The 26805-nt window shown below is 44.3% G+C and overlaps 2 protein-coding genes and 1 long non-coding RNA gene across 5 annotated transcripts; 1 reads left to right on the plus strand and 2 right to left on the minus strand.

Annotated features, from left to right (window-relative positions):
- Positions 1-187: 187 nt before the first annotated feature.
- On the minus strand, positions 188-1841 carry LOC311444479. The gene is made up of 4 exons (XR_014697896.1): positions 1220-1841; positions 1037-1110; positions 472-528; positions 188-337 (listed from the first exon to the last, which is right to left on the minus strand). It is a non-coding gene; the product is annotated as an uncharacterized lncRNA (long non-coding RNA).
- Positions 1842-6345: 4504 nt separating this feature from the next.
- FAM114A2 (family with sequence similarity 114 member A2) lies at positions 6346-15998 on the minus strand. 2 transcript variants are annotated; one of them, XM_084535684.1, is made up of 15 exons: positions 15893-15998; positions 15310-15452; positions 14992-15197; positions 14678-14774; positions 14108-14203; positions 13716-13828; positions 12647-12781; positions 12328-12486; positions 11603-11726; positions 10513-10592; positions 9718-9846; positions 9366-9505; positions 8516-8588; positions 7900-7953; positions 6346-7174 (listed from the first exon to the last, which is right to left on the minus strand). In XM_084535684.1, exons 3-15 carry the CDS (start codon positions 15193-15195, stop codon positions 7073-7075), a joined length of 1506 nt encoding a protein of 501 aa, XP_084391810.1. In that variant the 5' UTR covers positions 15196-15197; positions 15310-15452; positions 15893-15998; the 3' UTR covers positions 6346-7072. The 2 variants fall into 2 exon arrangements, with proteins under 2 accessions (XP_084391810.1, XP_084391811.1); XM_084535685.1 differs by having other exon boundaries at positions 15915-15934.
- Positions 15968-25731, plus strand: MFAP3 (microfibril associated protein 3). Of its 2 annotated transcripts, none has more exons than XM_084535686.1 (3): positions 15968-16064; positions 19763-20224; positions 21620-25731. In XM_084535686.1, exons 2-3 carry the CDS (start codon positions 19945-19947, stop codon positions 22363-22365), a joined length of 1026 nt encoding a protein of 341 aa, XP_084391812.1. In that variant the 5' UTR covers positions 15968-16064; positions 19763-19944; the 3' UTR covers positions 22366-25731. The 2 variants fall into 2 exon arrangements, with proteins under 2 accessions (XP_084391812.1, XP_084391813.1); XM_084535687.1 differs by lacking the exon at positions 15968-16064 and adding an exon at positions 19179-19240.
- Positions 25732-26805: the final 1074 nt, after the last annotated feature.

The raw sequence follows: 26805 nt of genomic DNA on the forward strand, positions 1-26805 counted from the left end.
GTTTCTCCATTTCAGGGGCCACCCAGAGCCAGGCAGCCAGGGCTGCTGGATTTCTCTCCATTCCCTTTCATGATCTTGAACAAAACCTGCTTGTGCTCCCCCAGATGCCAGCTCCCCATCACCTGCTTTTCCTTGGCCACGCAGCTCTGGGGAGGCAGCCTGCCAGCACGAATAAATAGCATCTCTCTTTGGAGCCCGCAAACTCTTTTATTTGGCTAAAAGCAGCCAGTCCCCCCTCCGAAGTGCTGCCACCAGCATCCCCACCTCCCAGGGGTGCACAGCAAGGCTAATCTGCGGCTTCCTTCTCATCGTCCTTGTCGCTGCTGTGCTCCTGGGGCTAGAGAAGAAAAGCAACACCAGGTGAGTGGAGTGCTGGGCGCCCCATCCCCTGGTACCTCTAGGTACTGAATGCCACCCAAAAACAGCACCCGCACGGGGGCTGGGGTGTTGGTGAACAGTCTGGGGGTTTACCTCCTCTGAGACGCTTTGGGAGCTGCTGCTACCCCTGTCGCCACCTTCTTCATCTCCCTGCAGGGGCAGAGGGAAGGACAAATGTCACCAGGGCCCCGACACCCCATTTGAACAGCAGGATCAAAGAGAGAGCTGCCTCCCAGTGGAAAAGCCATGCGCACGGTGTGATTTCCAGGCTGTGGATGGCACAGCACCATCCACCAGAGGTGTGTGGATGCCATGACTCATTGCAGCCAGGATGTAAATCAGGCAGGGCAGGTGGTTTCTAACACCCTACAAGCCCTGGCTGCCTCCCATGCCCTCTTGTACCATTTTTGGTACTCAGTGGGAAGCAGGGAGCTCTGCCCTGTGCACATCCCTGCTGTGCCCCTGTTCCCTGCAGCAGTGCTCAGGGTGCTGGGTGCCCCGCAGGTGCTGCACAACCATGGACATGGAGGTTCCCCAACACGGCTGGTTTGGGAAGTGCTGGGCTCACCCTGAGCACCATGCTGGGGACTCTGGGGCTGGAAATCCTCTGGGAAATGGTTTAGCAGCCAACCTGTGAAAAGCTCCATCATTCCCCTACCTTTTCTTCCTCTATCTCCTCCTCCTTTTCCTTCTCTTCTTCAGAGCCCTTCTCCTTATCTTCCCGTCCAAACCCTACAACAGACACAGGTTGAGGGTTGTTACCAGCAGCACCCAGCACATGTGCACCCATAGGAGGGGGCTGTGGGTCCCCGTCCCACCCCAGCTCCCACTGGACACTCACATTTCAGGATCGTCGACATTTCGCCGCAGCCAAAGGGCTCTGGGGCACGAGGTGCTCACACCTGTGGCACAGAGAGGAGCGACCGGAGGGGGAATAACGTGGGCTTTTCAGGGATGAAGACACCTTCCCGGTCCCCACCGTTTGGTTTTCTCTTCAAATATGCAGAGAGATGCCTTAAGACCACTTCCAAACCCACCTGGGAGCAAGTGAAAATTAAAGAAATATTTAAAATATTAAAAAATGAGGGTAAAGACCACTATTTTGAGCTCTTGGGAAACCACAGCAGAGAGGAGACTTTCCCCAGGGATGGGACAGTAGCAGGGAGGGAGACAGAGACAGCAGTGAGCAACAGTGAGAAAACTCTGAGCATTGATTAATGCCCGAAAGGTGACAGATGGCAAAGAAAGCAGATCAAAAGAAAGCCAACAGCTTTCTTTAAAAATAGCAAAAACAAACAAAATCCAAGAAATAGCACAGGCAGGTCAAACCCTCTTTGTCACACACAAAGAGCAAAATTGCCACTTGTGGCAGAGGGAAGGAGCAAGGACGAGGGAACGGGTTCCTTCTGCTGGCAGGGAAAAACAGGGTCATTGTTTGGGCTCAGCACACAATTAGGGCACAGTTTCTGCCCCAGTCACTGATGGAGGGAGGCAGCATATTAATGCTTTCAATTAATGTTTTTAAGCCCACAAAATGACACCATCTTGTGATCGGGATTTGCACCCTTGAAGGAAGCAGACAGCCTCTGGGATGATAACACTGATGTGTATTTTGTAAGAAGTTGTAAAAGCCACAGGATGCTGCGGGGCTGGGGCAGCTTTGGGGCAGAGGCAGGCGGGATGGGCAGAAAGCAGATAGGGACAGATAAAAGGTTCTATCAGCGCCGAGTTAAAATCTAATTAATAATGAATAGCCACCTAATTCATCTCCGTAATTAAGAAGTGCAACTCCTAATTGAAAATAATTACTTTTTAATCTAAAATCATTAAAAATAATCAAACATTATCAAAAAGAAGAAAGGCAGCCCCTAAGAAGGTGTATGAGAAGGTGCAGCTGATTCCCTGCTGTGGGATCCTGCACCAAAGCTTCTCCGTGCCCCGCAGCTCGTGCCCGGCCCCATATCCATAGGGTGCCCCCACAAGATGTGCCTTAGGCACCCTCTTGGAGGAGCTTGGTTGCTCCTCTCAGCGGGGAGGACCGAAGCCCTTCCCAGCAAGGATCAGGCACCACATCCCATCTCCATCCCTCAGACCACCCAAGAGCTGCCCTGGGTATGCTCCTGCCACAACCCACGCTTCAGCCCACATTTCCCCTCCTCTTCCCCAGCCCCTAAAATCAATAAGGCAGTCTGTAAGCCCCCCCGGTGTACATGGAGAAGTGCCTTACCCGCAGCAGGGACAGGCGAGTGGCCTCCTCCACACCTGGCAGGCAGCACGCAGGGCCCCGGCTATTTGAGTGTCGCTGTCTCCTCCCCAGCCCCACTTTTGGGGCAGTAAAACTGGCTCTGCCGCCCGCCCCGGCCACCGCCTAACGCCCAGAACGTGACCGGTGCTCTTCACACCCGTGAGAGCCTCGCAGACATCTCTGCCTCCAGCATGGGCAGGAGCACCCAGCACCTTCACCCTCTGCCAGCAAGCCAGGGCGGCTCCGCTGGCCGCAGGGGACCTGCCCCAGGGTCCTGCTGCGGTCAGGACCCTGTTTGATGTAAAAAGGAAAGGATTTGGGGGTGTCCTGAAAGCCGTGGTGGCAGGAACCTCCACCAGGTCCTTTCTCTCTCCTCCATGGGGAGGTGGAAGGAGTATCGGGCCCAGGCATGGCTGCTCGGTGCGAGGCAGGGCTCAGCACTCCCAGCTCCTTCTGGTGCTCGTCCTTGCCGCTGGCTTTCGCCCCGACACATCATTAAGCAAGTGTCTGTCAGCAGAGAGCAGTTACCAGCAGGTCTTAACACTTGCATAATGTGCTTCCCCTCTAACGCAATGCCCTCGTTCCTAATAGCACCAATATGGGATAATAACAGGAACAATAATGGCAAGAAGGGCTTGTGTACCTGAAAGCTAATTTGTTTTCTCCACCTAATAAAAGGCATTACCTCTCCCACAAGATTTGCTCCATTTAAACCCTTCAACTCCACAGCAAAGTTGCTCCTGCAGTAATTTTACAGCTGAAATTGCTGCGCACGTGGTGTCCCCAACTCTGAGCGAGACTGACCCCGGTACCGCAGAAGGGCAGGCACACAGGTCATCCACCCCAAAACCTGCACAGCTCTGCCCCAAATACAGCTAGGTTAGATCAGGACCTAGCTGTCCTAAAGGAGGGTTTTTTGAGGGAAAGGGTGGATAAAACCTTTGAGGACTCCTCCTGAGTGGAGGAGTTTAGGAAGGCTGGTGGCAGAGTCCTCACTGCAGCAAGTTTCAGAAGCAGTAGCGGTTGTGTTTGCTAGCAGAGATGCTGCAGTTGATGCATAAATCATTCATGGAACTGTTTGGGAATGAGCGATCACAGTAATCCTGCCCAGATCTAGGTACCTGGAGCAAGGATGGGGACAGAGAGCACAGCACTGGGGAGGATTTTTGGTGTCAGGAATGGCTGGAATCCAATCCTGCTCGTCCCAACAGCTCCTGCCACCTCCTTAGGAGGATCCACCCCCTCCAAGCACTGCACTTGACCTTGTTTTTAAACGCTGACCCCAATGCAGCAGCTGCTGCTCCTTGCCAGCCCCAGCCAGGCGCTCAAAAACCACTCAGCATCCTCCAGCCAGAGCAGCCCAGGGACACGAAGCATCACCCTAGGGAACTGGCTCTAGGGACCTCCCCAGCCAGCAGCACCTCACAGCACGATGCTGGTTGCCACCATCACCAGGACACGGGAGGGGGGCAGTTGCTTCCATGTCCAGGCCCCAGCCCACACACGAGCTCAGCTCTCACCCAGCAGCAGGCACAAAGCTGCCCTCAAAGAACAGAAGGGAACTTTGCAGCCAGCACCCAAAACACCAGCACAGGGCTGCAGCCGAGCTGCTGTCAAAGTGTAGAGCTGTGAGGGCCTAGCAACACCCCCAGAAAATGTTAATTAGCACAGTACTGGGCATTTACGCCCTCCTACGCTAGATCTTTTATCTGTGCCAAGGAGCCCTTGGCTACAGAAGACCAATCTTTCTGCTTAAATCACATCGCTGTCGACAGCTGCTTATTTATGATCTGGTGTGCACACCTGGGAAAGAAATGCCAAGGCTTTCCTCCTCCTCCTCCTGCCCTGAGCTCTCCCCTTCCTGCCTCTGAGTCAGAGCATTTTATTCGTGCTGCAGGTGACCTGGGATAGCTGTCCCCTTGCTCACAGCCACCAGCACTCCTGGCAGCGTAGCTCTTGCTTCTTCCACAGGAGCAGGACAACTGCTCATCGTGCCTGTGTCAGAGGTTTTGCTGCTGCTGAACGTGTGTGTTTTCCTAATGAAAAAAAACGAGTCCCGGGGAAGCTGGCTGGGCAAGGGCTGGGAGCACATCCCTCAGCCCACCGGGAGGACCGAGCCTTTTTCATGTTTTAAAGCTTTCCACGGCAGCTGCCAGGAAGCAGCTTTTACAGCTGCAAGTAACGGGCTCTCTCTCCTAAGGAAAGAAAATAATTGTGGCTTTTTTCTCCTCCCAGTCACTGCCAGCATCTTAGCTAACTCTTATCTATTCTCAGCCACCTCTCACCTCCCCAAACACAACCAGAAGTGCTCAAATTACTGCCAGCTCTCATTAGGTTCATGAGCAAGGCGAGGCCAAGCAATAAGACCTCCAGACAGTTGGATGCTGAGTTCTGATGAATCCTTTGGGTAGGAAGATTTCGACAACTGTATGACTGTTCTCGCTGGCAGGCTACTGCAGTGTCTGCACTGGCACCCAAGCGAAGCTGGTTCACGCTTCGTTATTGGCTGCTATAACAAAATCCAGGTGAGCATATGACTGAAAGAGTTACCATCTGCATTAAAAAAAAAAAAATCAGCTCCTTTCCTTTAATTATTAAACTTCTCTACACTTAAGCACTGCAGGTCAACTTGGGTTGACAATTTATCTGGGGAAAAAAAAAGCAGCTGCTGCTTCAGAAAACCCTGTTATCATTATTCTTTCTCTTCTGACATTTCTGTAAAATGTGGCTTTGTGGCAGGAGCCAAGCTGAGATTTTGCACTGATGCAGGAATTCAGAGCTCAGCTGTGGGAGCTCTCACTCCCCAGCCAGGGTTTAGAACTCTTTTCTATGAAAGGTAACCCTGCCATGAGAGAGACCCCAGTTGTCTCTGCCCCACAGCAGCACCACGCCCTGCCTCAGAAACTGGTCAGGGGTGTGAAGAAAGCACACACAGTTCTTTCCTCCTGCTTGGTTCGTGCCCCACACTACCTTGATAGCTCTTATCTGAAACAGTTGTCAAAACAAATCTTTTTTAAATGTTATCAGTGTAAAGAAAAAGTATATAGTTTATTTAGTGAGATTTTTTCCCACTCCTTTCAAGTCCAGTTTACTTTAAAAATTAAAATAAATACTTTACATTTAGAGACCTTATTAGTCTAACAAGGACTAAGGCAAGGGTTTTTCCATATATGTATAAAATTGGAGAAGCATTAGCCAAAAAGTGTTCTAATATTAAGGACATTTCTACTGCACAACAGAGCAGAGGAATGCTAAGCCTTCAGTACTGCAGAAATTTGCAAGACCCACTAAAACCAACACTCAGTCACCTCTGGTTTGCTGTTCTGGACTTAAGCTGCATTTAATCTGTGTTTCTGCTCTTGTGATTCCATCAGAGGCTGCTCCCTCAGAATGGTAAAGCTCAAAAGATAGGAATTGTAAAAAGGAACAGAATAGGGAACTTTCACAGCACACAAAAAAAAGATAGATTATGTGAAGCAGCTTCTGAGACAAATTAGGACTCCTGCTAACAGAACCAAATTGCTTCTTCTCCCCCTGCTTTCATATATCTTCAAAAAAGGAGAATTACATTATAGTGTTTTTGCAAAGAAATGGAAAAGAGTGGTATCTGAATCTGAACAGTCTGTGGCTGACATGTCAAATTGCATTAAAAAAAAAAAAAAAAAAAGAGAGAATCCTCCCACTCCATTCTTGCATTGGATTGCCCAAAGAAGAATCAATCCTTTTTAGCCAGTTCTCATTTATTGCTATAAAGCAAAGTACCCACATTTCTTAGGGCCAGATCAGCATTTTTCCAGCTCATGCTGAAGCAAGCATTCTGCAAGAGGATGAGTAACAGCACCCTAGTGAGAGTCCCAGTCCCACATCCCTGAGTCATTAGCAGACACCTTTAGGAAGCTGGGGCTTCTCTTCAGCAACAACAGCTCCATAAGGCATCCTCTCCGTTCTATTCTTTCCAGCCTGGAAATTGCAAGGGTGATAATCATAAACATTAGCCTTTTCTTGCATCTCCAATCCAAAGTTCACTTCAACGCAGAGCTTTCAGGAGCCTAATTATGTCTGACTTAAAAATCACACCATGACTTTAGCTAACTCTTTAACTAGCCAGCTGCTGCTCTTTTCTCCAGCATTGTCTCCACAGTCCAGAGAGCTTCTCCAAAGAGCTTGTTAACACATACAGCACAGGGATTTCAGTGAAAAGATACAGTCTATGAAAACAGGGAAGCAGTCTGCATTGTAAAGTCTGTCACGTTGTCCACCAGCCTGGACTATGCTAATCACATTTCTCAACGAGCTGTAAGAGCTGTCATTGCCAGACTGCACTTAATCACTGTTCTTGCAGTAGCAGTGATCAGTTAATCTTTTTCCCTTTAATATCAGCCATTACATCATTCTCCAGCATGGAAAATACGAAGTGGGAAGGTCGAAAGTTCTTAATTAGAAGGATTTTTATTGCTGTGATAGTTCCGTTCTAGCCTCAACAAGAGAGATCTGCAGTACAGGCAGCAAGAGCTGGAAGGCATCTTGGATATATGAAGCACTGTTTGAAGCCTATGAAAATAATTTTAAAAAGAAAAAAAAAATGCATGAATAATTATACTACCAGTCAGTTTTACTAACCATAAATTCATTTCAAACAGCATTGATTAACATACGTACACGTAAGAAACAGAAACCTATTGCTTGTTGGGTCTTTAAGGCTTCATTCCAGAAATCAATTCAGTATTACTTTTGAGGGGCTTTTGCTACTCAGCAAAAAAGCACCTGCCTTAAAAGCTGCCATACAAGATCAGGTGCAATCCAAATGTAGGATACTACTTTGTATAATAGATGAGAAGCATTTATTTCAAAGCAAAGTAAATGTTATGGTGTGTTCTTCCTTCCTGCCACAGCAACAGAAACACCCGTTTCCTGCCACACCTCAGGAGTTTACAAGCACTGAGAACCAACTGAACAGCCGGGAAGTGCTGGGACTCTCGCACGCTAATTTATGAGCTTGTCTGAGGTTTGACTTCAGGCATTTAAATTCCCACTAAAATGCTAGAAATCAGACTGATGAACATCTAGTATGTGTCTTCTGACCCAACATAACTGTCAGCTGAGATCATATAAGGCTCACTGTTCACTAACATTCATGTCTTGTGAAGATCTATGGGCATTTATTAACATTTCTAAGTTATTAGAGAGGTAAAACGAATCTTAGACCATGGGCTAGAGAACTTTGCATGCTAATTTTCCAAGTATTAGCTTAAAGTTTTAACTTTAACATAACTGACCTCCAAAAACACTCCAGTGATCAAGGGATTAAGCACATCTGCTTTCTCTTTGACCTGCAGAGATCAGACATACATTATCCTGATTGAAAATTTGATCACATTTCTTCAAGCAAGATAAAGCCAAACCCTCAGTAAGGTTAAAAACACCACTGCTCGCTTGGAAGCCAAGTCCCAAGCTGCAGAAGAACTGCCCTGCAGTGTGCAGATAACAAGAAAGTAACCCACATAGGCACAATGCAAGACCTACATGAAGACACACATTGTATCTCCACATGAACTGTGGACTGATGGAAGATTTAGAGATAAAGACATTATCTTCAGTAACACCTGAGTGTTTTGTAGCATCTACAAACTTATTTTCTTCTGTCTCATTAGTACTGTCAGAACCAACCCCCATCATCGTTCCGTGCCAGGCTGAATGCCTCAGGAAGCATTCAAAAGCTCAGATTATGTTCAGCTGCCACAGACTGGAAAACACAGGTCTGAGAGATCAGTTCACAGGGCAAAAAACTGCATGCATAAATGAGCAAGCACAAGAAGCACTTTCTGGCTAAGATCCCAAGGCTGCAATCAACTAATCACATCTCATCCCAAAGAACTATGATGCAAGACTTACCCCTGCAACCGTTAAGCATGTAGTGAACTCTTTAGAGAAAGTTGACAGTTCTTTACACAGCACAATCGTCAGTCTGTGCAAGAAAAGTGGAAAAGCTATGTAGTAAATACAATCTATGACGAATAACTTTCTTTTAGCATTCCTGTAATACACAAATACCTTGTTTCCATGTATATAAAGCTCAATTAAACCAAAATTAATATACAGTATCTAAACAGTTCATGAAGATCCAGAAGTTCTATAAAAAAATGAGGAATGGAAAGGTGAAAATAGGCAAATTAAAGCTGAAGATCTGAAACCACATTCAGAAGACAGACCCCGCCATTCAAAAAGGAACTGTACTAACTAGCTTTATCACAGACAAGTACCATTTTCTGAATTAGGAAGTACTGCATATTTCATATACTTGCCAAGTACATTCTGATAAAATGAAAAATCCCTTCCTGTTATGCATTACTGGTAAAACCAGCCTATTAATTACTGCAGGAATTTTACAATAACCATGTACCTAGTATATTAAATGACCAGTAAAGAGGTAATCAAAAATCATTTTTATATAACTGTTTTGTCATATTTTAAATGGGTATCTACTAACTCGCACAAGCTTGGAGCAAATATTCTTCTTGGCTATATAAGTTTTAAAGTAGGGTTTCTTCCTTCTTGTCAATAAATGTCTTTGAACTAGATAAAGCCAGCTGAATTATGCTGGGAGATAGCCACCTGTAACAACAGTGATCACCTATGAAGAATTCAAGAGCCCCACATCCCTTGGAATTGCAAGGAAGCATCAGACAGTTTAATCAGTAAGCAAGTTATTGCATGCCACATGCTTTCAAAGATATGAACTTACTGTGAAAGCGACTTGGCTCTGTCTGTGGCAGTTACCTCTTCTTTCTGACCATGAAGGAACAAAGCTGCGGTTTTGTGAAACATTTCAATGGAGTATGCTGTCAGTTCTGCCAGGCTTCTAATGGCAAATGCATGGATATCCTGCAAGAGTTAAAAAGATCCCCAATACCATACAAAAAGTAGCAGCTTTTATTATTTAGAATGTTGTGTGGTTTACTTGTTATATCTGCCCTTTTGGACCCCAGAATTTGCACAGAAATAGAAACCCATAAGTTCCAGTCATCACAACTGTAACTTGACAGCCAGATAAACACTCTGTGGTCAGATATTGTCTTCCTCCATTGCTCAGTTACCTCCACTGATTTTGTAGCATCATGGTCACCATCTCCAGCTTCTACTTCTTGGTTGTCTTCACTCTCTTTTTCTTCTTTTGGAAGACTACTGTTGAATTGCGCTATCCATTCATGAGCAGATGTCCTCACCTGTATGAAGATAAGCCATAGTTATTTATGGAGCAGAATGAATCCCCCCTTCCCCACAACAAAACACAGAGTGCTGGATCTCTAGGGGAAGCAAACAGCTACATGAAGAGAGTAAGGACAAATTATCCTAGTGCCTCCAGGACCTGTAGAGAGTTGGCTGCACTCACCTAGTTGAAGGCAGTCATTTCTCTACACCAGGGCCATGACTAACAGTTTTAAAAACATGTCTGCAGAATGCTGCTGCCACTTGGTGGATCTGAAGGGTAGTGAAAGGACGGCAAGGAAGGATTCTTCCTCATACCAGCTTCTGAACATAGTAAAAACAGTTGCTTTGTACCAAGAGGAAGGCTGCAATTCATGACTGTAGGTTGATTTCACTGTGTTGGCTGATGGCTTACTGCTCAGTTATCTTTGCCACCAGATATTACTGCCCAGTGACAGGGCAAAGACACACTGGTGCCTACTGCTTCAGAGCCAGAGGCATTGCAGAGCATGGTTTTGCTTCATAAAGTCAAAGGTAAAGGCCTATTTCTTTCACTACCAGTGTCAAAGGATCTAAAACACTGCTTGTATTCATGTCCTTCATATTTTCATCAGCAAAGCAGGATGGAGAAGCAGTTTCTCAAAGAATTCTTTCCAGCTTTTAGAGAATGGGAAATAACTCACCGTGATCAGTTTGTCCGGCTTTGTGGAGATATGCAATTCTGAAAACAGCTCTGTTACTTCCTTCGTGAACTCCTCATCTCCTAAAGAAAAGGCTAATGAATCCCCAGAAAGGACAGATACAGTGAAAAAAGCAGGACTTCAATGCACAGTTAGTTCTGCACAAGTCTATCAACTGTTTCCTATATTTCTCCTTGAATCATTGATTCAGGAAAGGACGCATCACATCTGGTCTTTTTAATACAAGTTAAGTTCTGAAAAAGCAGAGCCACCACTGCCAAAAGATTACCTTTTGCCTTCTCAATCCTGGTTCTTTAGCTAAGGTAACTGTATTTATTTTTATTTATTTATTTTAGGCAAACAGTCTACAATCCATCAAATAAACACAGCATTTTACAATGCACTAACTTGTGCGTCACCTTGGAGAGTATGAAATATTGCTTAAAGCCCACGGTTCCCCTATTATACATGGCAGGGCAGATGTTAACAGTGGGAGGGATGCTGTGAGATCCGTCATGGAAATATAAAAGATGCATTAAATGTTAAATGCTAGCAAGCACAGGTGTAAGCCCTCCCTGATGAGCCATCGAAGTAAAAGCAATGCAAGACATTTACATTTAAATCTGTGTAATCCTCAAGAATCAGATGGCTCCTCTGTATGGAGAGGCCTCTAAGTCTTCTGGTCTTTGCTGCTAATTCTCATTAAAAAAAAAAATAAATCTCTCCCACAGGTTATACAACTCTATTCAAAGTCCTTCCCTTATGAACAGGGAAACCCAGCATCTCTTTGCATTTGCATCTTGGCTCAAGGTCAGTTGTAGGAAATGCCCAGGAACCAAGCAGATCTAATCCTGCTCTGGCAAGAAATCAAACAGTTTCTGCAACAGAATTAATGCATAGAAGCTTTCCAACGATGAAGAGCATTGCTACCTGTCATGCTCCTGGCCACAGGCAGTTTTAGGATTAAGCATCCAGCTAAAGAATAACTTAACTGTGGCATCATGCCCAATGCTAGTGCTCTCAGGACTGGCTGGTTCTGCTCTGAGAATTTCATTTAAAACCAGCTTCTCCTCCCAGAACCCAAGGCTCTTACCCTTCTTTTCTTCCTCTTCTTCTTCAAAGAATTCAGCTAAAGAAAATGCTTCTTTGAGTTGCTCCATTTCCTCCTTTAGTGTGTCCAACTCTTCACCAGAGAGGGCACTTAGAACCAATTTCACCTAATTAGGGGCAGCACAGCCAAAGAGAGAATCATAAGTCCAGCAAAGAAAAGAAACAGGGTGGAAGATACAGCATTCATTTACATTGTGTGTAAAATTATTACAGAGCAATATTAGGAAAATACCAGGGAAAAGACCGATTCTGCAAAGACCTGTTAGATACCAATGGATTCTTACGGAGTTATTCAAATAATTTCCTTTATAAAAAACTGAATGACTTCTGAAATACGTTGACCCACCCCTCTCCCTGCTCCAAGACAGAAGACGATCTCAGTTTTGCCTGCAGTACTCTCTTCCAGACCACAGAGCAAACAAGCTGATGTGAGGAAAGAGTAACTTGTGATAAGCTGTTGAAGAAATACAGGAAGTGAGGCTAGTTAGGTAAAGAGGATCATTCTAGGAGCTGAGGGTAGGACAAGATGCTCCCAAAGTACACACTAGATCATAATGCAGGGGTCAAAGTGACATTGTACAATTAATCATTTTGTAGCAAGTTTCAAGTTTTGACTACTGGATTTTGCATGTGTGTACAGACATTTCCGATCTTTTTTCTCACCCAGCTGAACTCAAAAATAGAAGGAAAATTGCTCAAGGCCATTACCTTTGATTCACTCTCTCTGGAAAGCATCTCTAAGGCCTCCAGATGCGAAAGACCCTGAAACTCGTCAAACAGTAATCCATAATGGGCTTTCTTCTCCGTAGCCATGGTAACCTCAGTAGCTGTCTGCTGCTCTTCCTTCTCCTTTGCCTCTCGTAAGACCTGAAAAAGAAAAGCAAAGAACTCAGATCAACACCAGAACATACGGAATAGGGGAAGAGAAGGCTTATGGGTTTAACAGTAAGAAATATCTGCTTAATGACAGGACCACAACAGAAGGAAGAACAAGAATCAACAAGGAGTTGATATGAAACAGCCATACCTGAGACAACGTAGAGTTTCTATTCATTAGGCCCTTTGTCTTTTTGAATCCAGGGTCTCCCTCAGCTATCACATCCATTGTCTTTTTCCCGATGAATTCCAAGGCATCTAGACCTCCACTAATCACGCTTTTCCCCTAGGAAGCAGATTTGGATATAGTCAGTGCATAAGAGTCACAGAAGACTGAATAGGCTTATACTGGGGGCTTTATACAGGCTGTGTTATGCTAGGCACTCACATACAAGCCAAACTGGTCCTGATCACTCTAGAATTCAAAACTAATCACCAAAATCACAGCAGAAAGGCATGGAAAGAGCCACAATACACTATCATCCAACAGTTTAATATAGCACTCAGACAGCTGCAGCAATCTGATGGGAAACATTTTTATTTTGTGAAGGAGCTGGTTCTCAGCACATTTAAGTATTTAGTTTCTAATTGCTCCAATCAGAAAACACTAGACCTGTGGGCTGTGTTGGTTGCTAAATTCTTGTTCAAGCCCTAAAAGCAGAAGCAAGCTTTCCATCTGCAGCTCTTTCAGATTCATGGGCAAATTGACAAGACAGCAGATCACAAAAGCACAGTTTCTAAGGGTAATGGGTTCTTTGAAGTGTATTTCTCATGGTCACAGGAGCAAGCTGATTTCCAAGCAATTGAGGCCAGTTTCACAGACGTTTTTGAACACGAGAATGGATTTCATCTCTAGACAGTTCTGTGAAAATCAGTGAAAGTATTCCAGAAATTAGTCTGACCTTCCATTTGGCCACATACTCTAAAGGAAGAGAGCATGGTAGCAGAGTGTAGAGGTGACATGCATGGCAATGCACACACCACACAGTCCAATGTTGGGCATCTCTGTTATGCATCAGCATTTTATATAAAACTAACAAAATCCAAGACAACTGACACATCAAGTGCCAGTTAGAAGCATGGCATGAGATAAAGACTGTCTGAAGGCTGAGATAGTCTCTCACCATTTATGCCACAAAAGCCAAAATTAAAAGTTTCCCGATAAGATAGTTCAGACAATGCTCTCAAGCACATTTTTTCTGCCTTCCCAACTCACTCACTGTGCTTTGGACAGCAGTAGAGATGGTTGATAAAACACCAAGAGCTCCAGCAATAGGAAAGGAACTGCCATCAGCAACCTCATCTGCACTGTTATCATCAGAATTCTCACCTCCTGCAATAGAAGGCAGAAAATTAACTTCCTCACTCTCCCAAAAAGATCCTGTCACCTGCTGAGTGAAGAAAATTAACAAATATGAAGTGTCAGTCAGGATCAGGCCTAGAATTGCTATTATTCTCCCGCCTACTTTTCAGAGCAGTAAGCAATAACCTGTTATTTTAGCACTTAGTTATCTACATCAATATGAGAGATGCAGAGTAATGTTATGATATTTTGGGGCTGATTATATTATAAGATATGTTTCAGTGTTATTCTTATGCAATAAAAACTGACCTCTTGTAGCATCTCTGGTCTCCGAAGAAATTTCACTAGGACTGGGGATCCCAAGGGTTGTTTCTGCTTTTTCTATGACATTTGAAATACCTTGACCTAGAGAAGACAGCAGTGTTACTTTAACCATGAGATAAGTTTTATTCCTCATTAGAGCAGAAACAGGATCAGGGTTGCATATTGTTTCTCTACTGTTCTGGCTTCCTCCTGTTCAGAACAGTTTAACCCGTGCTGACACCTACTACTCTCCATCTTGCTTGCCTGCCAGTTTAATGAACTCAGGTTTCATCTCAGGTTAGCAAAAATTTCATCTCAATTGGCAAAGCTTTAAAACATCAACTGAAAATTATGCAAAGGCCTCAAAAACTTGGAAGTAGTTTTGTTTGTGCACATCTCTTTAATGTTATTGTACCTTTTGGTACAGGTTTTCCCTTTACTTGTACAGTTCTCTTGACATTTTCCAATACTTGCTTCTATAACAGAAACCCCATTCTCTAGAAACAAGCCCAAAAGCACTAGCTTGTAACATGACATATGGTTACAACATCTATCAAATACCAGAAAGAGACCTACCGACAGTAGCTACTGTGGCAGATGCAGTTGACAGAAGAGATTTCCCCCAGCTTCCCCAGTACCCCCATCCTGTCTGAGCTGCAGGAGAATCCGAGACCTTTAATGAAGAAAAGCAGAAGACAGTGATGCAGATATGATGGTGTCAAGAAGAACACAATCAGCCTGTGATGTGTAACTTTTGTGACGCTTTTTCTTTTCAAATAAACAGCGATGTCAATTTTTAGAAAAGGAACGAGGCTTACAGTCAGAATTCTTCTGAGCATAAAGGCGTGAAACACGAAGTCATGTCATTCAGACCTAGCACAGAAACATACCTTGGGGGTGTCAGCAGTGGACTTTTCTGTGGCAGCAGACTGACTTGGGGGTTTGGGTTCAGGTCTTTTCCGAGTCATAGGCACAGGCTCTTGCTCTTTTTCTTTGCTGCTCTCAACATGGCCACGTTCTTCTGGCTTTTGTTCATTTTCATCTTCATAAGAAGTTTCCTCTTCCAGATTTTCACCGTTGTCTTTTTCAGACATGACTGTGACAATCACAGAAAACACAGAAGATAAAACAATCGCTCCCATGTACACGTTGACATTAGCTTTAAATAATTAAACACGATTCGGATCCCTTCTTGTTGCCACGCATACCTGCATTAACAAATTATGTTTTTAAGCAAGCCTGCACACCGCCTTACATCTGGCCGCACAAAACGTCACACCTGGAAGTTTAAAGTCCCACGGGAACACGTGGCTTTACCTCACCACCAGACGAAAGAGACAGGCTGATAACTCTGAAAAACAAACGGGGAGGGACGAAAGGTCCTTAGATGATTAAATCCATGACCTGCTTCACCAAAAGGGGAGGGTGGGGGGGAACCAAATCGTGTGGGGCTGCTCTGGAGGGTGCTGGACCCCAAAGGGGAGAGCAGTGACAGTGGGCGGGGGGCAGGCTGAGGGGCGTTTGGTTCGGTATTTCGGGTTGAGGTTCTGCGGGGGGTTTGAGGCACCCAGGCCACGAGAAGACCCCGGGAGGCGCCCCAGGAGCCTGAGGAGCCCCAGCACCCCCAGCACCCCTCCGACCCCACTCCCAGGGCCCTCCCAGGGCCGTGCAGGAGGCCGGTCCCAAGCTGCCGGCCTCCCAACGTCCCCCCGTGCTCCCACCCAACAGCCGAGGCCGCTCAGAGCACCCCGGGGCTCCCTAAAACCCCCGATCTCCCCCCAAAACCCTCACCGCGGGGCCGGGCGGACCGCACCATCGAGACGCGGCGCAGAGCGGCCCCGGCCGCCTCAACCCGGAAGCGGAGCGGGGCCCGGAAGAGCGAGCTGGGGGGGGGGAAAGGCGGCCGGGTGGCGGCGGCGGGGCCGGAGGTGTCGGGGTCGGTGTGAGGCTGCCGGTACCGGAGGTACGCGGGGATGGGGCTGGAACCGGGGCCCCCCGAGCTCCTCACAGCGCCTGTGGGAGCCGGGCGGCTGCTCGGTGGTTTATTAGGGGGTGTGTGTGTGGGGGTAACAGGGGGGTTATTCGGGCGTGACGTCACGGCCGGTGACGTCAGGGCCCGGTGACGTCACGCCCCCGTGACGTCACGCTCCTAAGGCTATCGGGCTGCCCCACGGCCCGGCTCTGTCCCAGCGCCTGGGGCCGGGGCCGCTCGGTTGTCCTGTCCCCGCGGTGGGAATTGGGCGGGTTTTAGGTATTTTTTTTAACGATTTTTATCCAATTTTTAGGATTTTTTATCAAATTTTAGCGGGTTTCAGTACTGAGAGGAGTGCGGGTTGTTGCTGCCTGCAGCGTGACCTCCCCACAGCGCAGGCCCTGGGCCCTCCTGGGCCCTTTCCCCCAGGCTCGCACCTCCCGCTGTTTTTGGGGCTGGTTTGGGGGTTTTTGGTTTTTCACCAGAGCCGCTGCAGGCCGAGGGCGAGCTCTCCCTGCAGGCTTGCCCATGCTGGCAGCAGTGTCTGTGGCTCTCCCCAACATCACACCCGTATCACCCCAACATCTCCCAGACTCACGTTTTGGCGTTATTGACCACGCTGTGAGTCCTGACCATAAAGCCAAAGAACCTCTCAGGCCCCAGTTTTGCAGCACTTTATAAAACTGAGCAGTTTTAAGCATTCTCAGTACTCCCGCTGACCTCGGTGGGACCAGTTAGGGTGCTCTGCATTAAACACACATGTTTTTTCAGGCAAAGAGCCAGCAATGGCTCACGTAAGCACACACACCATGGGTTTTCATCCTTTCACTGCAATGTGTTGTTACAGCTCGGTTTCCTAAAGGTTAAATGCGTTGAGCTCAACCTGGGGTCTGGCTGTAAGCTCGCCAGTTTCTGTTCTGCACATTTCGTCTTGCTTGGCTCCAGTACCTTCCTGAAGAACTGTACGGTTGGCACCGCTCGCGCTTTATCCTTTCTGGATCCTTTATCAGCTCCAGCAGCTGTTTTGCATAAGTGTGGTGGTCGAAGAACACGGCTTTTGCAAATCATTGTTCCCAGCAGTAAGACATTGTTGTCTGCTTAACAGGAATGGCTTTTCCAAAAGCGGAACATGACAAACAATTTATAACAAATCAGACCTTTTTTAAGAGTTGAACAGTAAAATTCAGTGGCCCTTCACCAATGTTTTATGCATTATGCAAGCTCAGCAGAGCTATACCAGAGAGCATATGCAATTACTGAAGATAATTATCTTATTCTTATGAGGAAAAATGTTGTTCATTATTTCTTGTGTTAAATAATCGAGGTTTCTAATGCTGTTTTAGAAGGAAAGTCACAGACCCTTGGAAATCTAGTAATTTAAATTTAATAATTTAAAGTGATGAAAATGACACAGGCAAAGTCGAGGAGGTGCTGGAATTATCTTCTAATAAATCTGAAGCATTATTAGTTGGGAGATTATTGTTTTGGAAGGTTGGAAGTTGTTCCATGTGTTCGATTCAGTAACAAACACCAGGGTTTGTCTTCACTTCAGAGCTGTGATCAGTTGGAGCGGCATCGAATCTTGTGAAATCAGCTCAGGTGTCAGCGGTCCGTGGCGCTCCAAGTCCTCGCCATACAGTAAAGAAATCTGCACGAGGTTACCCAAATGAGCAAGTCTGTTGTTAGCAGCCTTTGGCAGCAGAAATCATTTCCCCAAAATGTCACTGGAGGAAAGGTCGAAAACAGGAACGAAAGAAGCTGTGGTAGTTTTTTTTGCTTGGTTATTTTGTTTTGTTTTTTTTGTTTTTTTACTGTTGAGTGTGGAAAAGTAGCTTCATCAGCACAGAGGTGTAGCTGCGCTCTCTGTGCTCATCCCATTTTAAATGAACAGGCAAGAGGCATGATGGAAAATAGTCAGGCCAAAAACAAAAGAAAAGATTTCTGTTTACAGAGAAACAAGCAGAGTGCAGGTTTTCCAGTTTCCCTTGCAGGCTGCGGTGGGTGAGTTGGTTAGTCAAGCTTGAAGGAGAGCTGGACACAGCTGTCTTCTTGCCTTCTTTGTTAAGCAGATTTTGGCAACAGCTGCAACAGGAGTGGGTCAGGTACACATTTCTCATCAGATGTCAAATCTGGAGTCTGGTTTGACCTTCGACAATTTATCTTGAACTGAAAAAACTCCTGATCTGGGCAGTGTGTTAGCAGCGAATGTTCCCATTCCTGAATACGCTTAATTAGTCTCTACTGGACAGACAGTTAGTACAAATCAGCTGTACTTATTTATAGTAAATTATTCTTTCATAAGCGATACAAATTCTCTCTGCTTTAGGCAGTGTTAGCCAGTGATTCTGGAAGGACACAGGGAGTGTCTGCATTATTTATTAAGAAAATGTATTCCTTTGTATTGTGGTATTTATGAAATTCAACTCTATTAGCATTTGGTATTGGTTGAAGAAAATGATGGTACCTCTGAAGTCACCCAGACAGTGAGGTGAAGTCAGATATTCTTTAAGATAGCATTTAACTTGTGGCTTCTATATTTTGTTAATGTTTTTTTTAGAGCTCTGGAACAGTTTAGATAGAATCATAATTTCAGGAAATGCACATTGGATTAGAAACTTTCTTGAATCAGGCTTCCAGGAAAATTCATAACAGATTTTCTCTTAACAGCATCATCTCATTTTGTTGCAAGTTGATTTTATTCTGGCTTTTAAAAAAGAAAAATCTTTGTGTTCAAAGAGCCCTAAGTTAAAGTCTGTATCCCAGCGTCTTCAAATATCTCGTGCACATGTAAATTTGAAGTGTGAATTCTGTCCCTAGACAAAACATTTTTTCAAGCTGCTTTGAGACACGGGACACAATTTGGTGTAGTGGAGATAATAAGCAAGATACGACAGCTGAGATGTAGCAGCACAAAACAGAAGATTTTCTATAGCAGTTTGCTGTAAAACAGCAACAACAACAAGAAAAAAGAAAGCAGAAGCAAGGGAGTTTGCAAAAAAAAAAGAAAAAAAAAAAAAGGAAGTATGTTTAGACAATCCTGTCCTGGTATTCAGAAAGGGACTTCCTCTCTTTGTAGACGACTGCCAAGAGAATTTTCTCAACGCAAGAACCGATAAGCATATTAAATAATATTTAGACATTTAACACCGACTGTGCCTTAAAATCAAGTAAGTAGATGTATAAATGCTAAAAATCAGAAGACGTGTGAGTGCTTTATTTCTAGATGCTAAATGGAAAACCAGTGTTGAAAAACTGGGGCTTAAAAGGACTTTGATGTCAGTGTGGAAGGAGGCAGACATTATATCCTCTTTCTTGCTTTTCTGTATCTATTAAGAAAGCCCTTTATTTCCCATTAACAAATGCAGAATCCACTTTCTGACCCTAAAGATAGTTGTGCATTTTGAGTAGTCAGTACAAATTGTTCTTTTTTAAAACCTTCTTTCTCTTAATGATTATTGTTCCTGAGATTATTTATTTGGATGGGAAGATGAACATCTAGAGGACCGAAGGTTGTGTTAATGCCTTCTTACCCTCGTTTCATTACTGTGGTCTGAGCAAAGCTGTGATTTGGAACCTCTTGGCTGGCAGTTTATATTATGCTAATCGAAATATGTTTACTGGAAACGAAATTTAAATACGCTGTAAGCTTGCTATCATTAATAAACTTAATACTTTTTTTTATTTTTCAGTTGGATTTCCAGTTTCCTCTCCTAATATTGATGGTCTTGAACGTGCATTTGGATCCAACACATTTTCTATCACCAAACAAATCAAGAGCCTCCTCTCCTATCTCAGAGCAGTACAGACAGTTTAATATCTTATGACCTCACTTCTCCAAATTAAATGAAAAAAGATTTTTCTCTAGCTTTCCATGAAGCTCAGCTGCTGCCTGTTAATTTTGACTGTGAGTGTTGATCTTTCGATTGGATTTACACTGGAAAATGTAGCTTCTAATGGAACATCTGCCTTTGGGTCTTTCAATACATCATTTCATCCGGTGCCTCAAGCTTTACTAAGTTCCCCAGCACACCATGATATCATAGCCAAAGAGGGGACCAGTATTTTAATTGAATGTAAACTGAACATCAGCCAATATGAATATATCCTTTGGTATAACTCCAGAGGACACCTGCTTGAACAGAAAGATGAAGGTGAGCTTTTCTGCTATTTTATGACCTTGGGCGTTTTGCTTTTATATGATACATGAAAACATCTGAGATTTTATTGTTGTTTTGTTTTCCTATCCTCCCATTTTTACAGTTTGGAAATAGGGAGAGAACAAGCCCCCAAAATTGTTCTTTGTCCTTTTGCATGTGGTGGAGCAGGAATTATACCTGGGTTCGTGTGTCCTAGCCCATCCATCCTGCAATGGTGCCCTACAGAATTGTTTTGTTCATGAGACATCACAGTATGCAGTGCAAAAGAACTGTCTGCATCCTACCAGATACTAACTGATCTTTTTATTTATTATTGCTCTGGTTTATATTTTATCTTCCCAAATGCATGAATTAAACACGCTTCTCCACAGTTGTGACCTTTTATGAGCTGGCAAACAGTGCTTTAATTTTGTTAGAGGATTGTATAAAGCATGGGATAACTTACTGCATTTATTTTCTGGTTTATGCACCACTGAGACTGCGGAAACCAACAAGGTTTGTAATGGCCAAGGATGAAATACATGATATTTAACCCCTTCATACAGAGGAAGAATGTATTTTTGTAGCCGTGGCTTTTATAGTTCTGTCCCTCTTGTTTTTCATTTAGAAAAAGATGTCTTTTAGAGATCCATGTGTTGTCCTCTATTAGTATTAATGAAGGTCATCGAGCTAATTGATAGGATCTTCTCAGAGGCCGTCTTACTGCTTTAAGTATTCAGTAACCTCTGTGCAGTTAGAATGCCATCTGGAAATTAGTTCAAAGTAGACTAATTAGAAAAATGAGTTATGAAAACAGTTTTTCTTCCAGGTTATAAACCCGTAGGAAATACTGTATAAAGCTAGCCTCTTTTATTGATTTCTTTTTACATGAGTTTTGTATATCAGCACTGCGTGCTCAGCAGAAAGCTGCATCTCAAGAAAATCTTGTGTTCTTTTGCCAGCTGAGCCATTTACAGATTCTGATCTTTTTCCTGGGTCACTTGACTTTTGACCGAGAATATACAGAAAATTAGACTTTATAGCAGACAATCTTTCAACACACTGCATTTCAGTGGGTGACAAGTTCAGCTTAAGAATTAGATTCCCCATCAGAAAGAACTAGAAATGCAAAAGCGCTCAAGAAAGTGTAGATGAGAGAAAACAGAAGAACCAGAGTAGTGAGTGCACAGAATAATTTACCATCAAGCAGTAGGATTGGTACCTGAGTTAGGGCCTTCTCTGTCACAAGCATGAAAAGGAAATTTCCATTCTTGGTGTAATTTGTGTAGTGCTAGAAATGGACTGCTTGCTTCAAAGCTCTGTCTCCTGTTTATGGAGCAAGTAGCATGTGTCTAGCTTGCCTAATTATTTTAGTTTCATTAGCTCAGCTTGTTTCTTTTGAATCTCCAGGTGGACGGTGGAAGATTGCTGATAATTCCCTTAACATCACAAAGGTCAGCTTTGCTGACCGGGGGCGATACACGTGTGCGGCTGTTAATCGTAACGAGACCTCGTACTACACAGTCACCCTGAGAGTTATCTTCACCTCGGGAGACATGAGTATCTACTACATGATTGTGTGCCTCGTTGCCTTTGCTATCACCCTCATTTTAAACATAACCCGTCTGTGCATGATGAGCAGCCACCTCCGCAAAACGGAGAAGGCCATTAATGAGTTCTTCAGGACGGAAGGGGCTGAGAAGCTTCAGAAGGCTTTCGAGATAGCCAAGCGTATCCCTATCATTACATCTGCCAAAACGCTGGAGTTGGCCAAAGTCACTCAGTTTAAGACCATGGAGTTTGCTCGGTACATCGAAGAGCTTGCCAGGAGCATTCCCCTTCCACCACTGATCCTTAACTGCAGGGCGTTCATGGAAGAGATCTTTGAGGCTGTGCGAGTTGATGACCCTGATGAAGTGGGCGAGGAGGAAAAGCAAACCCAAGCGTGTGGTACCCAAGCTGCGATATACCCCATCAACCCAGAGATCAAGCGCAGCGATTCGCCAGCTGGGGATTCGGATGATGGATCCATGAATGAGCAAGGTCAAGAGATAGCCGTTCAGGTGTCCATCCACCCCCAGTCAGAAGTGCAGAGCATCGACACAGTTTCTCATGACAGCTGCCAATTTGCTCCTTCTGAGGAAGGCACCTGCTGAGAGCAGTGACACACTCGTGAAAGAAGCGTGTGTGACTCTAGGACACTGTGAGAAAGGGATCTGCAAACAAGCTGCCTCATCCCATGTGCACCAGAGTTATTTTTTTCCAAATTGCAAGGTGCCAGAACTACTACTGAAATCTGTATTTTCCATCAGTGTTCCTCTGTATTCATCTAACAGTTTCAAGTCTGTTAGAGAAGGCCATTTGAAATACCTGTGGCTTTTATTTTTGAAGCAAGCTTACTAAACTTAAAATATTTACAAGACAGGAATTCTTTGTCCTTGTCTCATTGGTAGTTTCCGACACTTCTGATCTGTATTAGAAGTGGTCAGGCTGAGTAAAACAACTTGCAATAAGATCTTCTCCTTTGTGAACTCTTAATTTCCTTCACAAAGTGAAACCAGAATCCCTTTTAGCCAATTTTACTGTCCTGATGAGTTGTGTGCTCTTCTTGAATTGCCTTTTGGTGCGTGTAGCCCATCAGAACCACGGTGAGCTTGAACAAATCTGTTTTGTGTAGTGTGCTTCTATGTTGCTATCACAATGTACTGTACTTAGAAAAAGAATGGCACCAGGATCGGCTGGTGCATGAAACGCATTGGTGTAGTTTCAGAGCAGCTTAGAGAACAACCAGGGGATCTCAGTTTTCCATGCATCTGCAGAAAACTTGTGTGTACTCCAGTGTGTGGAAGCGAGTTGTTACAAAGCTTGTCACTTAACCTTGGTGCTGACTGCCAAAGCGCCTTACCCTGGTTCTGTCTCGCAGAGCAGTAAGCAGTACTGCTGGCACCGGCTGTCTGCTGCCTCTGCTGATTCACTATAGAAAATCCAAAGTTTTGCATTGCATTTGACATTGTTGTGAGAAAGGAATGACAGTAATCATCTAGTGACATAACTTAAACATGAATTTGTCTACAGATCGGGTATCTCAGGCAGTTCTTTCTGAGCAGCATTATAATAAAAGAGGGGAAAAGCAATGACACTCACTTTGCTTTGGCTCGTACTTTCAGAAAGCAGCAGAAGAGAGAGGGCTCAGCAGAGGGGCTGGCTGAGCTGCTTGCCCAGCATTGCTTACAGGACCGGAGTAACTTTGTAGTGTGCCCTCTCCTGTCTGTTGAAGGAGTGGCAGAAGGGTGAGGTGCAAGTGCTCACATCCCTGCCTACACAGCACAGACATACTGCACCGAGGATCTCCTGCATGGCTTCCTCAGCAGTAGAGACCCAGCCTTGTGGAAGTTGTGTGCAGACACGAATCAAGTTTCTCCTTTCACTCGTTGGTGCTGATTTTTTTCTCCTTAGCATTTATAAGTTGTATCACTTAAATAGCATTTTATATCCTGTTGAGATTTAGTAGATGTAAGGCTTGCAAGCACTCCATAAATTAATTTCGTACAACTACTGGAACCATATTGCCATATAATTTTAACAACTTGGCAACAGGAGCACCATTTAATTTCCCACAACTCTTTTTTCTTTTCCTTATTATTACAGAAATGTCAGTTGAACGAGTGATTCTGGAAGGCTGTTCAGGATTCTTAACAGGAATTGACACTACATGACTAGAGATGGAAAACAAGCAGGCACAGTGGTAATAACAGGATGGGGCCTCCTGTTGTAATGCATCCTCATAAAAAAGGATCTAAACAGATTATATTTATCATATCATATCAGAGGATGGGAAACTGACGCATCTATTACTATTTTAAAATACCTCCCGGGGAAAGTTCTGCAGCCAGCCACCGGTAAATGCAGCCTAGTTGGCTTTGGTGTTTTGGGTAAGAGCTGTGTTTTTCAGGGAGAATTAAAATTGCTAGCCCTGGTTATTGCAGTGCTCTGACCAACCTGGTGCCATTTCCAAGTCTGTAGCAAACATTATCTGCTTCAGGGGAATAAAGCCTGCTGTAGACACTTACGACAGACACTGCCCTCAGCAGTAACTTCTTAGCTTCCATAGCTTGATGGCACTTTATGTCCAGGTGAGAAGTTTGTGTAGTTTTGTGTGACCTGTCTGGTTTCTTCAAAAGTTTTTGGTGATCAGTGTTAAAAGATACTCTTGTGGATAAAGGCGTAGTTCTCATAGAAGCCCTGCTGAGGTGCTGCTGGCTTCATTTCTGTACTACAGCCAGCTCTGCAGGTTTATTGCACGTGCATGAGTGTAGATTTGGGGGTTTGCACCATTTTTGGATGTCCTATTTGAAAGAGATGGTGGCCACAAGAGAGGAAAACCTGTTTTAATCTCCTTTGTGCCACATGCCTTTGGGATTGTATCCACACCTGCCTTTTTTTCCCTGAAACAGCTCTCCTTGCTTCTGTGAAGCTGTTGCATTACACATGGCAGTAGCATCTTTGACATTTTCCCGCATACTATATATGCAATGTAGAGGTGCAGCTACAAAATCGAAGCTCCAGTTAATTGCTTCCTAAGAAGCAGTTATGCAATTGTGATTGACAGATGTCTCATCAGACGTGGCAGCTTACAGGCAGCAGAATGACACTAGAGGTGTGTCAGATGGGTGTCAGGAGAGCAGTTTCTAGATTAATTCAATCTGTTCTTTGATTTTTATACTTTATTTACATAGCCCAGAGTTCTTACTAAGCACAGATACTCATTGTCTTCTTGTGTCCTTGTTTCTGCTGGAGAGGAAGGAATGATCTTGCATACAGGTCCTCAGAAATGCAGTTGCCATGTCAATTGCCGGAATGGTAAAACTAAGAATTGCCCTAAATTATTACGATATTTTGTAATTGATTTCATTCCTGGGAATGAGGCTGTTTTGCAAGAATTTCAGTAAATCAGTGATACTTATTAAATGTAGGAACTGATTCTACTCCCACCGAACTCAATTAGAGCAGATTGGAAGCTCTGGTGTATTTTACAACCAATATCGCAGGATCTTTATGCATCTGAAAGTGAGGACGGTGGTGCTGTTATACAGTAAATGTGATTTTCAGAGAATGAAACCCGACAGTGATTTCCACACAACTTGTGAACTATTCTTGTTATGTTAACTAGATGTGTGCACTTAAATTTGGTTGATGTGACTAATTGAAAATTAACATTGAAAGATTCCATAAACATCAGTGTTTCTCTCTAACCTTTTCTAGCACAAGGAGATTCTGCAGTGGTTTCCTTGGTCTAAACTAAATTCTTTGACAATCGCAAGGCTATTTTCTCTCCTCTTTGTAACTTCTTTTTATTTTAAATAACGTAAAATCTACTTGTTACCCAAGAGTACCTAAAAATAACTTTGTAGTGGTTATTTGTATTACATGGATTGTAATGTAACTGTTTAATGTAACCACATAGGATTTCATACTTTCATAAAATGAATTGGTAGATTTGCAAAATAAATTAAAAACAAAAACCTTGTTTTGTTAGGGTTTTATTTATTTATTTATTTTAATCAGTAAGGGGTGGTGAGCAACAGTCTGTCTGAGGTTAAATAGCAGCTGTGTTCAGCTCTGCAGAATGCTGTTAGCAACCCTGATAAAGGTTGCCAGGACATTCAGCCATCTGACAGACAGTTCTTGCTATGATGTCTTTGGGTTTGATGTGTTCTCTGTCTCAAAGTCCCCAGCAGCATCCGTAAAAATTGCTGCCAGCTGCAAAAACAAGTAGTTGCAGACCTGAAATGGTCTCAGTAAGGCCCGTGCTTTCTCAGTTTCACTTTTGCAAGGTAAGAAGTTAATTGTGGAGTGCAGGAGCCCTCAGCCACAAACCTTTATTTTCTGTTCTTATGTTTTTACGTGGTTGTACAAGTCTGTAGTATAATCACCTCTTTTTCCACATCATTTTGGTGACCAGGCTTCACCTCATTCCAGTGGCCAGAATTGAGTTCCTGATTGCTTTGCAATCAACTCAAAGCATTAACTCTGCCCAGGGATATCCCAGGGCCGTCAGGGAGGAGCTGACCTATCACCACGGGTTGCCCCAGGAAGCCTGATTTCCCCTCTTGAGTGCCTGATGCTGCACAGCAATGAACATCTGTATGGGCTTCTCCTACAGCTGTGCATGCCAGCCTGGAGCACAGAATAAAAATACCCCTAATAAAGTTTATACTGTAATTTCCCCCTCCCTGCCCAATCCCGGCATCATGAGAAATCCTCTGTAGTATAGTCAGTGGGGTTGTTTGAGCAAATGAGAACTGACTTTGCCCACGCTGTTTTTAAAGAATAGTCTCTGGTTGCCAGTCTCTGCACGAGAAAGAGAGTAGAATTAAAGCTGAATCTTGGGGATTTTCCTATGAGAATCAGTTGCTTAAAGGAAGAATTATTGGACCCACGCTCCTCAGGCTGAGTCAGTGTTCAGTCAGCATCTGCTTTCTATCCCTACATCGTGAGATAAGCATCAATGATAAAGGGTCCTTTCCTTAAAATCCTGTAACCAGACTCCTCATGATCCTAACCACAGTGAAAAAGTTCATCTACATGAGCTTAAA

This window comes from Aythya ferina, assembly GCF_964211825.1.
Source record: "Aythya ferina genome assembly, chromosome: 14".
Classification (NCBI taxonomy): Eukaryota; Metazoa; Chordata; class Aves; order Anseriformes; family Anatidae; genus Aythya; species Aythya ferina.